We start from the raw sequence: 11,808 nt of genomic DNA, 5'->3' as shown, positions 1-11,808 counted from the left end.
AGGATGGTTTTGCTGAGGATGATTCGAGGCTAGTAGGGGTCATAAGGCGCACCCTACATGGCGACCATACACCTAGCATGGAGCAAAGGGAAAATCTTTTCCACACTAGATGAAAGGTAGGTGACTATACATGTAATGTGATAATAGATAGTGGCTCTTGCACTATTGTTATTGCATCTGAGGTGGTGTCAAAACTAAACTTAGCTACAAGGACACATCCTAAACCATACAAGCTGAGTTGGTCGTTAGATGATAGCATTGGCATGAATGTCAATAAACAAGCTTTGATTGCATTCTCTATAGAGGGTACCAAGGATGAATTATGGTGTGATGTACTACCTATGAGTGCATGTTATCTCTTGCTTGGAAGACCATGGCAGTTTTATAGAAAGGTCATCCATGAAGGGGACTCTAATGTGTATTATGTGTTGGTTGGTTCCAAAAGGGTACGATTACACCCTCTATCTCCTCATTCAGTGGCACCAAAGCACCCACCTAAGACACCAATTTACTTCCTTTCATCAAGGGAATTCGAACAAGAGGTGGAGGAAGAAGGTTATGCTTATGCTTTAATTGCAAGGCATGCTGCCAAAAGTGTCAAGACTACTAGAAATGAGAAGTTAGAAGCCTTAATGAAGGAATTTGAGGTTGTCTTTCTAGAGGAGCTACCACAAGGACTACCACCCTTGAGAGGAATAGATTATGTATTTAATCTATCAAGATCAAACAATAATGTGTGGAAGAGTGTATAATATGAATGGTGAGGTTCAAACACTATCAAAGAACAAGACCAAGATAGTTCTTAGCTTATGCAATGATAAAGGCAAGGCCACCATAATGAATAATCTAAGGGTTTTGATGCATAAAGGCAAAGCCACCAGCAATCAAGGGAGTTGTGTTTACACACTTAAGTTTTGACAAAAACTCAAAAAAATTTAATTCAATCACTTATGAAAATATTCAAATTGCATGCTATGTATCTATACTAAACCGTGCATGCTAAACCTAGTAGGAATCGTGCATGCTAAATCTAGTATGAATCATGTAAAATCCATCGTTTTAAGAACGTAGGCAGATTCATGATTCCTAATACAAATATAACAAGGAAAGCAATAAAGATAGTATGAGTCCTAACAGAACTAGAATTCTCATAAACATGTTAATCACACGCCTAATCCATGCTACCTAAGTTGGTTAAAAAACATGCTACCACCTCGGTAGTCATCCCCATGAAGAGTCCTCCATGTACATCAATTAAGCCAAGGTCCATTGAGACATTCTTATAAATAAGACCTAGTAAACTTGCTTCAACTACTCCTGTATCATCCTCCTCTTCTTTAGAAACAATTGACAGTAATTGAGCCATATCATCATCATGGACACAACGAGCCAAATCACCCACATTCACAGTGGCACTCACATTGTAGTCTCTAGGTAAGTAAAGTTTGAAGGCATTATCATTAACCTTCTCTACAATCTTGAATGGTCCATCTGAACGTGGCATTAGCTTGTTCTTTCGAAGGCCTGGAAACCTCTCCTTCCTTAGGTGCAACCAAACCAAATCACCAACCTTGAACACATGTTACACTCGATTCTTGTTAGCTAATTGTTGGTACTTGGCATTCACCTTCTTAATTCTAGCCTTCACTTGTGCATGAAGCTTGAGCATAGATTGCGCCTTCACCTTAGCATCAACATGGTAAACCTCATCACTAGGGAAGGGAATAAGATCAATAGGCACCCTATGGTTTACACCATAGACAACCTCGAAAGGAGATCATCTTGTGGCGTATGTAGGAGACCTATTGTAAGAAAACTTAGCATATGCAAACTTCACATCCCAATCCTTGGTACTCTTGCTAACCAATCCCTTAAGTAAGGCGCCTAAAGTTCAATTTGTTACTTCAGTTTGTCCATCGGTTCGAGGATGGTGTGAGGTGCTAAAGCACAACTTTGTACCAAGGAGCTTCCATACAGTCTTCCAAAAGTATTTCACGAATTTAGTATCCCTATCACTCACAATAGTTTTAAGAACACCATGGAGACGAATTATCTCCTTACAATACAAATCTGCCACCTTTGAAGCATCATCCGTCTTCTGACAAGGAATAAAGTGTGCCATTTTAGAGAATCTATCACTGACAACCATTATAGAATCCTTGCCTCTCTGTGTCCTAGGCAATCCCACAATGAAATATAGCAACATCATCCCAAGGACAATCTGCAATAGGTAGAGGAGTGTACAAACCTTGGCGAAATGTGCTCTTGGACTTTTGACATGTAGCACAACGTGAGATAACACCTTGAACATCTCCTTGCATCTTTGGCCAATCGAAATGCTCTTGAAGAATAGCCAAAGTTTTGTTCATTCCAAAATTACCAGCAAGCCCTCCACCATGAGCTTCCCTCACCAATAACTCATAAATGGAACAAGAAGGAATGCATAGTCTATCCCCTTTGAAAATGAACCCATCATGAACCACATAAGCACCATGTGATCCCTTGGAGCACGCCTCCAATACCTCCCTAAACTTCTCATCCTCTTCGTAGTTTTCCATCACCAACTCAAAGCCAAGGATCGTCGAACTCAACACTCCTAGCAAAGAGTGTCTCCTAGAAAAAGCATATGCCACCACATTTGCCTTGCCTTCCTTGTACTTAGAAGAGAAGTTAAAAAATTGCAAAAACTCAACCCATTTGGCATGTCTAGGGTTTAGATTTTGCTTTCGATGTACATACTTTAATGCCTCATGATCCGAGTGAAGCAAAAAATAACTTGGACGAAGGTAATGTCTCCAATGGTCAAGTGCCCTAACTATTGTATAGAATTCTTTGTCATATGTAGAGTAATTGAGCTTGGCACCACCCAACTTCTCACTAAAGTATGCATTAGGCCGCTTCTTTTGGATTCAAAACAGCTCAAATGCCAACCCCACTTGCATCACATTCAACTTCAAAAGTTGAGTGAAATCTGGAACTATAAGAATAGGGGTATTGCACAACAAGTATTTAATGCCATCAAATGCTTGTTGAGTTACCTTGGTCCATGTAAACTTCCCTTGTTTGATACATTCAGTCATAAGAGCTACAACACTACTAAAGTTGAGAACAAACCTTCTATAAAAAGAGGCTAAACCATGGAAGGAATGTACCTCTGAAACGGTAGAAGGAATAGACCAACTTTTGATTGCCTCCACCTTGGATGGATCAACTGACAAGCCATCTTTTGAGTCAATGTAGCCCAAAAATGTAACATTAGGAACCGAAAAATAGCACTTCTCTAGCTTTCCATGTCGCTTTTGTTTGCGCAACACCTCAAAGACTTCTCTTAGGTGAGTGAAGTGCACCACAACACTTCAGCTATAAACAAGGGTGTCATAAAGATACACCACCACATACCTGCCTAAAAAGGGCTTCAACACCTCATTCATCAACTTCATGAATGTGCTAAGCGCATTAGTAAGTTCAAATGGCATGACAAGCCACTCATATAGCCCCATCTTAGTTTTGAAGACAGTTTTCCTCTCATCTCCTTCTCTCATCCTGATTTGATGCTAGCCACTCCTCAAATCAATCTTAGAGAAGATAGTAGAACCATGTAACTCATCAAGTAGGTCATCCAATCTAGGGATAGGAAAACGATACTTCACAGTGATGTTGTTAACAGCCATACTATCAATGCACATGCGCCAAGTACCATCTTTCTTACATACCAACAAAGCAGGAACGGCACATGGGCTCATACTCTCACGTACATATCCTCTAGACACCAATTCTTCAATTTACCTTTGTAGTTCTTGTGTCTCTTGAGGATTACACCTATAAGCAGCCTTGTTAGGAAAAGATGCTCCTGGAACTAGGTCGATTTGGTGCTCTATGCCACGGGTTGGTGGCAATCCTGGAGGTAGGTCTTGAGGGAATACATCACTTTACTCATCAAGTACACTCTCAAGATGCTTAAGGATCTTGTACCTTTGCTGCTCCCCCTCAACTTCTCGTGCAACCAAGATGTAACCTTTGCTTTCCTCGTCCAACTCCCTCTCAATCTCCTTAGCACTCACCAACAATGAGCCCTTTGATGAAGGAGAGCATGTTAAAGGCTTCAAAGCTGTTTTGTTACCTCCCATAGTGGCAATGCATACATTTGAGAGCCCATCATATTTCACAAAGCAATCATATTGTCATGGTCTCCCTAACAAGATATGACAAGCATCCATGTTGCATACATCACACAAAACCTCGTCCTTAACTTGCCAATTTCAAACATGACTCTGGATTGTTTGGTCACTTCAATGCCATTATCATCAATAAGCAATTCAACTTCTAGGGGTGTGGGTGATTAGAGGTAGGCCATTTTAGTTTATCAATGAGATGGTAGATACAACATTAGCACAACTACCATTATATCAATGATCAAGTTACATACCCTTTGCTTCACTAGGCAACGAGTGAAGAAGATCTTGTCCTTTTGAGTGTTGTCCAAGGGAGTTGGTTGTGTATGCAACATGCGCCTGACAATGAGTTGTTAGCCTTCATGGACTGGTTCCTCTTAGAACCTACCTCCTAAGCATCCTCACCTTCATGACTCTTATTGTGATCACCATCATGCTCCTCTTCTTCAAAGGTTCCCCTAGCATAATTAGCATCAATCTCTTAGATGTCTCTTAAAGTCATGACCCTACTGTTGGGAAAATCCTTCAAGATATGGTCATAACCCTTGCGTTTGAAGCAAATGCGCTTCTCTTCAGTAGTTAAGGGTGTGGAGGACTTCCTTTTGTCACCTTTGAACTTGTCAAACCTTGTTGTAGGTGTGGATCCACTTGCTTCATCCTTCTTGTGGCCTACTGTTTTGTCAAACCTGATTATTTACTTAAGCACGTTTAAGTTTTTATGATACTACATAATGTGCGGAAGAGTGTATAACATGAATGCTTAGGTTCGAAAACTATCAAAGAACAAGAACAAGATAGTTCTTAGCTTATTCAATGATAAAGGCAAGGCCACCACAATGAATAATCTAAGGGTATTGATGCATAAAGGCAAAGCCACCAGCAATCAAGGGAGTTATGTTTACACACTTAAGTTTTAACAAAAACTCACAAAACTTTTATTCAATCACTTATGAAAATATTTGAACTACATGCTATGTATTTATACTAAATCGTGCATGCTAAACCTAGTAGGAATCGTGCATGCTAAACTTAGTAGGCTTAGAATAAATCCCTAGGATTTTTTGGTAAAAACACCCTTATGTTTGGTGATTTTTAAAACAATCCCCCTTTTGTTTTTTTTTTTTTTAAATGAACCCCTAAACGTTTTATAAAAATTTTGGTTGCACCCCCAAAACCTAACTTCCGTCAAATCCAGACGTTTGTGGGGACCACCTATGCTATTATATAACAACCACTTCATCCCCAAATCAGAATATTCCCTCTCTAACAACAGTCGTTTTTCGACACCCCCAAATTGAAGCTGCTGAATTTCTAACTGAAGCAAGTGAGAGAGATGAAATCAGAAACGAAGGAATTGAATGAGAGAGATGAAGAGGTTAGTTGAAGGGTTTTATTACCCAAGGATACAAATGTCATTTCACGCAACATTTAGGAGGGAAAATGAAAAAAAGGGCCCCACAAACGTCTGGATTTGGCGGAAGTTAGGTTTTGAGGGTGCAACCAAAATTTTTATAAAACGTTTGGGGGTTCATTTCAAAAATAAAAACAAAAGGGGGATTGTTTTAAAAATCACCAAACGTAAGGGTGTTTTAACCAAAAAATCCTAAATCCCTAAGTCCTAGACTCCTAACACTTTTCGAATAATGTAAAATCCATCATTTTAAGAATGTAGGCAAAATCAGGATTCCTAATACAAATATAACTAGGAATGCAATAAAGATAGTATGAGTCCTAACAAAACTAGAACTCTCATAGTCATGTTAATCACACACCTAATCCATGCTACCTAAGTTGGTTAGCAAACATGCTACCACCTTGGTAGTCATTATTCCCATGAAGAAACCTCCTTGTACATCAATTGAGCCAAGGTCTATTGAGACATTCTTATGAACAAGAGCTAGTAAACTTGCGTTAACTACTCTTGTATCAATAGAACATGCCATAGACCTTGTACCTGGTGCCCCATTGCCAAATAAACCTGCTTATAGGTTTGATGCAGTGGCATCAAGGGAGTTGCAACGCCAAATTAAAGACTAGATCGACAAGGGGTATGTAAGGGAGAGTATGAGTCCATGTACTATGCCAGCTTTGCTAGTTCCTAAGAAAGATGGTACATGGAGGATGTATATTGATAGTAGGGCAGTGAACAACATCATAGTCAAATGTAGGTTCTCTATGCCTATATTAGAATACATGTTGGATGAGTTACATGGAGCTTCAACCTTTTCAAAGATTAATCTTCGAAGTGGATACCACCAAATGAGGATTAAAGAAGGTGATGAGTGGAAGACAGCATTCAAAACCAAGCAAGGATTATATGAGTGGATGATGATGCCTTTTGGCTTATGTAATGCACCAAGATCCTTCATTAGGTTGATGAATGAGGTACTTCGCCCTTTTCTTAACAAATTTGTGGTTGTTTACTTAGATGATATACTTATTTATAGACAAAATGAAGAAGACCACTTGTTGCATTTGCGTAGCTTATTTACAGCGTAACACTTCGAGAGGAACAACTCTATGGTAGTTGGAGAAGTGTGAGTTTCTAGTACCTAGAGTGCCGTTTTTGGGGTATATTGTTTCACAAAAAGGAGTTTATGTTGATCCTGAGAAGGTGAAAATTATTTCTTCTTGGATAGCACCCAAGAATGTCTCTGGGTGTAGAAGCTTTCATGGACTAGCATCATTTTACATGAGGTTTATTCGAAACTTCTCTTCTATCATGGCACCTATCACAAAGCTATTGAAGAAAGGAGAGTTTACATGGACTTCCTCAGCACAGTAAGCCTTCGAAGATGTCAAAGGTAAGCTTTGTTGTGCTCCTGTTTTAGCACTTCCAGATTTCCATAAGTTGTTTGAGCTGGAATGTGATGTAAGTGGTGTAGGTATTGGTGCGGTTCTCTTACAAGAGAAACGTCCAATTTCTTAATTTAGTGAGAAATTGAGTGATGCTAAGCTCAATTATTCTAACTATAATAGAGAATTATATGCTATTGTGCGTGAATTGGATCATTGGTCACACTACTTGAGACCAAAACCTTTCATACTTCATTTTGATCATGAAGCTTTGAAGTACATCCATGGACAACAAACGCTCAATCATAAACATGTTTGATGAGTGGAGTTTCTCCAATCTTTCACATTTTCCTCAAGATACAAGGAAGGTAAATCCAATGTAGTGGCAGATGCATTGTCTAGGCGTTCCTACTTGTTGACAATTGTGGATGCACAAGTGTTAGGGTTTGAACACTTGAAGGAGTTATATAAGGAGGATGTTGAATTCGGGGCAAAGTTAGCTCATCCAGAAGGTCTCTATGTGGTTCATGAGGGTTTCCTATTCAAAGGAAACAAGTTGTGTGTGCCTAAGTGTGACGTGAGAAGCTTACTTATTAGCATAGTGGAGGTGTGGCTAGTCATTTTGGAGTTCAAAGGACTCTTGATACTCTTCACGAGAACTTCTAAAGTGAACTTCTATTGGCTACACATGATCAAAGATGTTCACTTGGTGGTTACACATTGTGCAACTTGTCAAAAGGCCAAGAGTACATTTCATAAGGGTCTCCATACACCTTTACCAGTGCCTAATCAACCTTGGGATAGTGTGAGCATGGATTTCATAGTTTGGTTGCCTCGTACTCAAAGAGGGAAGGATGCCATAATGGTGGTTATGGATCGTTGGTCTAAGATGGGCACTTTATTCCTATGCATAAGACTGATGATGCAACACATGTAGCTGACTTATACTTTCGAGAGATCATTAGGCTACATGGAATTCCAAGGAGCATTGTATTTGATAGGGATTCTAAGTTCCTAAGTCACTTTTGGAGGTGTTTGTGGCGCATGGTTGGTACAAAGTTGATCTTTAGTACTAGTCATCATCCTCAAACAAATGGAGAAGTCACCAATTGTACTTTGGTGTGTTCATTGAAAGGGTTGGTAAGTAAGACACAAAATGATTCAGACATCAAGCTAGCTCATGCAGAGTTTGCTTATAATAGGGCACACTCATCTACCACATCTCATTCTCCATTTGAGGTAGTTTATAGTGTTGATCCTTTGCTTCCTATTGATTTTGTTGCTATGCCTAAGCATGATATACATACGTATCGAAAGAAGAGGTTGGAAGCATTCGATAAGACTTGTGAGCAAGTGAAGGCTAGGATTGAGAAGATGAACATACAATACAAGACAAGAGCTAACAAAGGGCGCAAGCAACATAGATTCAAAGTTGGTGATCTTGTGTGGATACATTTGAGGAAGGAAAGGTTCCCTAGAAAAAGGAAGAACAAGCTAATGCCTCATGCAGATGGTCCATTTGAGGTAATTGGAGTCATTGGAGATAGTACTTACAAGATAGACTTACCAGATGAGTTTGGGAATGTAAGTACTACCTTCAATGTAGGTGATTTATCTCCTTACTATGATAATGAGAATTTGAGGGCAAATTCTTTTGTGGTGGGGGGGAATGATGCGGATGCAAAGGCACTTATGACACATGAGCCTATTGACTTGGTTATGGATACTCTAGGGTTCGAACTCAAGGGAAAGAACCAAGTATTGGCATGTGTGGTGACTTGGCTCATGGAAGAAGGCGTGGGAATGGATGGCAAGGAGTAAATAAGAAGTCATATTTCTGTGAGGATTTGTTCTTCCTTATTACATAGAATTCTAGTTTTGTTAGGATTGCTATGTTATTACATATATAGTATATGTTATAGTTTAACTAGGATAAACATATAATAGTAGGCATGTGATTATTAGATAGAATTAGTCTAATTCTTATCTTGTTAAGTTGTGTTTTCCTAGTCACATTAGCATAGATTGTAGCCTATATATAGGCGTGCTATTCATTCAATAATACTTAAGAGTTTTTTTGTGTTTTAAACATACTTGTGATTATTATTTTGCTTGAGAGCTAACTAATCAAACCATTAAAGACTTTTCAGGAGTGTTAAGTTTTTAGTGTTAAATATGTTAATTTCAAGAGTGTTATTAAGAGTGTTTAGATTCTTGTTTCAAGTTTCAAGAGTGATCTTGGAAGAAGAAAATCCCTTGTTCGAACTAATATCATTGTGTGTGTCGATTCTTGGAGCTAACATCTTCAAGATTCTTATTCATCCTTGGTTATTAAGCTTATTGGTTTAGTAATCATATCAGAGGAGTAGTTTAATCTTCAAGAAACCCTTAAAGATCAAATCTTTCTTTCAAGATTCTTGATTTTTCACAATGTTCATCAAAGGACATCCTATTTAGTTGTCAAGTGGTGAAATAAAATCATCCATGATCCTTAAAAACGTCCAAGACTCGAATCATACACCTAGTTCCTTCGTTGCTTGGGGCGCAAGTTTCAAGCTTTGATCCAAGTTCTAGTTGGATTGTACTATGGACGACGAACAAGGTGGAAGGAAGGGTAGAGTCTCTAAAGGACTAACCTTTGAACAAGCACAAAACATGCATAAGGATCGACAGTTAGAAGACCTAACCACACGCATGGACGAGTTGATGCGCATGATGCAATAAGGGATGTGTGGCAATCAACGCAACAATTATCCTAGTACTATTAGGAGTACTATAAACAGCCCCCAAGAAGTTAGTTCAGATGAGGAGACTAACAATCCTAGGCATAGAAGACCACCATAGGAGGATAATCGACGCCTAAGGCTCGACTTGCCTGAATTTGATGATGCCATAAACCAGAAAAGTTCTTGGAGCAGCAAGGGTACAAGATCCCTAAGCATCAGGAGAGTGTACTTGATGAGTACAGTGATGTGTTCCTTCAAGACCTACCTCCAGGATTGCCACCAATCCGAGGCATAGAGCACCAAATTGACCTAGTTCTAGGAGCATCTCTTCCTAACAAGGCTGCTTATAGGTGTAATACTCAAGAGATACAAAAACTACAAAGGCAAATTGAAGAATTGATGTTTAGGGGATATGTACATGAGAGTATGAGCCCATGTGTCGTTCATGCATTGTTGGTCCCTAAGAAAGATGGTACTTGGCGCATGTGCATTGATAGTAGGGTTGTTAACAACATCACTGTGAAGTATCATTTTCCTATCCCTAGATTCGATGACCTACTTGATGAGTTACATGGTTCTAATATATTCTCAAAGATTGATTTGAGGAGTGGCTACCATCAAATCAAGATGAGAGAAGGAGATGAGTGGAAACCGCCTTCAAAATTAAGATGGGACTATATGAGTGACTTGTCATGCCATTTAGACTTACTAATGTACCTAGCGCATTCATGAGTTTGATGAATGAGGTGTTTAAACCCTTCTTAGGCAGGTGTGTGGTGGTGTATCTTGATGACATCCTTGTTTATAGCCGAAGTATTGTAGAGCATCTAACTCACCTAAAGGAAGTCTTTGAGGTGTTGCGCAAACAGAAGCTATATGATAAGCTAGAGAAGTGCTATATTCTAGTTATTAGTGTCAAATTTCTTGGGCTACATTGTCTCTAAAGATGGCCTGTTAGTTGATTGTTCAAAGGTTGAGGCAATCAAAAGTTGGCCTATTCCTTCTACCATTTCAGAGGTTCGTTCCTTTCATGGTTTAGCCTCTTTTTATAGAAGGATTGTTTGCAACTTTAGTAGTGTTGTAGTTCCTATGATTGAACGTATCAAACAAGAGAAGTTCACATGGACCAAGGCAGCTCAACAATCGTTTGATAGCATTAAATACTTCTTGTGCAATACCCCTATTCTTGCACTCACGGATTTCACATAACCTTCTGAAGTTGAGTTTGATGCTAGTGGGGTTGGCATTGGAGTTGTTTTAATGCAAAAGAAACGGCCTATTGCATACTTTAGTGAGAAGTTGGATGGTGCCAAGCTCAAATACTCTACATATGACAAAGAATTCTATGCAATAGTTCGAGCACTTGACTATTGGAGTCATTACCTTCGTCCAAGTCATTTTTTGCTTCACTCTGATCATGAGGCATTAAAGTATGTACATCGAAAGTAAAATCTAAACCCTAGACATGCCAAATGGGTTGAGTTTTTGCAATTTTTTAACTTCTCTTCTAAGTACAAGGAAGGCAAGGCAAATGTGGTGGCAGATGCTTTTTCTAGGAGACACTCTTTGCTTGGAGTGTTGAGTTCGACGATCCTTGGCTTTGAGTTGGTGATGGAGTACTACGAAGAGGATGAGAATTTTAGGGAGGTATTGGAGGCGTGTTCCAAGGGATCACATGGTGCTTATGTGGTTCATGATGGGTTCATTTTCAAAGGGGATAGACTATGCATTCCTTCTTGTTCCATTTATGAGTTATTGGTGAGGGAAGCTCATGGTGGAGGGCTTGCTGGTAATTTTGGAATGAACAAAACTTTGGCTATTCTTCAAGAGCATTTCGATTGGCCAAAGATGCAAGGAGATGTTCAAGGTGTTATCTCATGTTGTGCTACATGTCAAAAGTGCAATAGCCCTTTTCACCAAGGTTTGTACACTCCTTTACCTATTTCGGATTGTCCTTGGGATGATGTTGCTATGGATTTCATTGTGGGGTTGCCTATGACACAGAGAGGTAAGGGTTCTATAATGGTTGTCATTGATAGATTTTCTAAAATGACACATTTTATTCCTTGTCATAAGACGGATGATGCTTCGAAGGTGGCTAATTTGTATTGTAA

The 11,808-nt window shown here is 39.2% G+C and overlaps 1 protein-coding gene across 1 annotated transcript; it reads left to right on the top strand.

Annotated features, from left to right (window-relative positions):
- The first annotated feature begins 263 nt into the window (after positions 1 to 263).
- On the top strand, positions 264 to 752 carry LOC104887070 (uncharacterized). Its single transcript, XM_010671657.1, has one exon. It carries the CDS (start codon positions 264 to 266, stop codon positions 750 to 752), a length of 489 nt encoding a protein of 162 aa, XP_010669959.1.
- The last annotated feature ends 11,056 nt before the right edge of the window (positions 753 to 11,808 follow it).

The sequence above is a fragment of the Beta vulgaris genome, chromosome 2 (genome assembly GCF_026745355.1).
Source record: "Beta vulgaris subsp. vulgaris cultivar EL10 chromosome 2, EL10.2, whole genome shotgun sequence".
NCBI lineage: Eukaryota > Viridiplantae > Streptophyta > Magnoliopsida > Caryophyllales > Amaranthaceae > Beta > Beta vulgaris.
This window is presented reverse-complemented; position numbering and strand designations above follow the sequence as displayed.

Excerpts from the sequence above, each read along its gene's own strand:
- LOC104887070 (XM_010671657.1), top strand. The coding sequence starts at position 264 with ATGAATGTCAATAAACAAGCTTTGATTGCATTCTCTATAGAGGGTACC.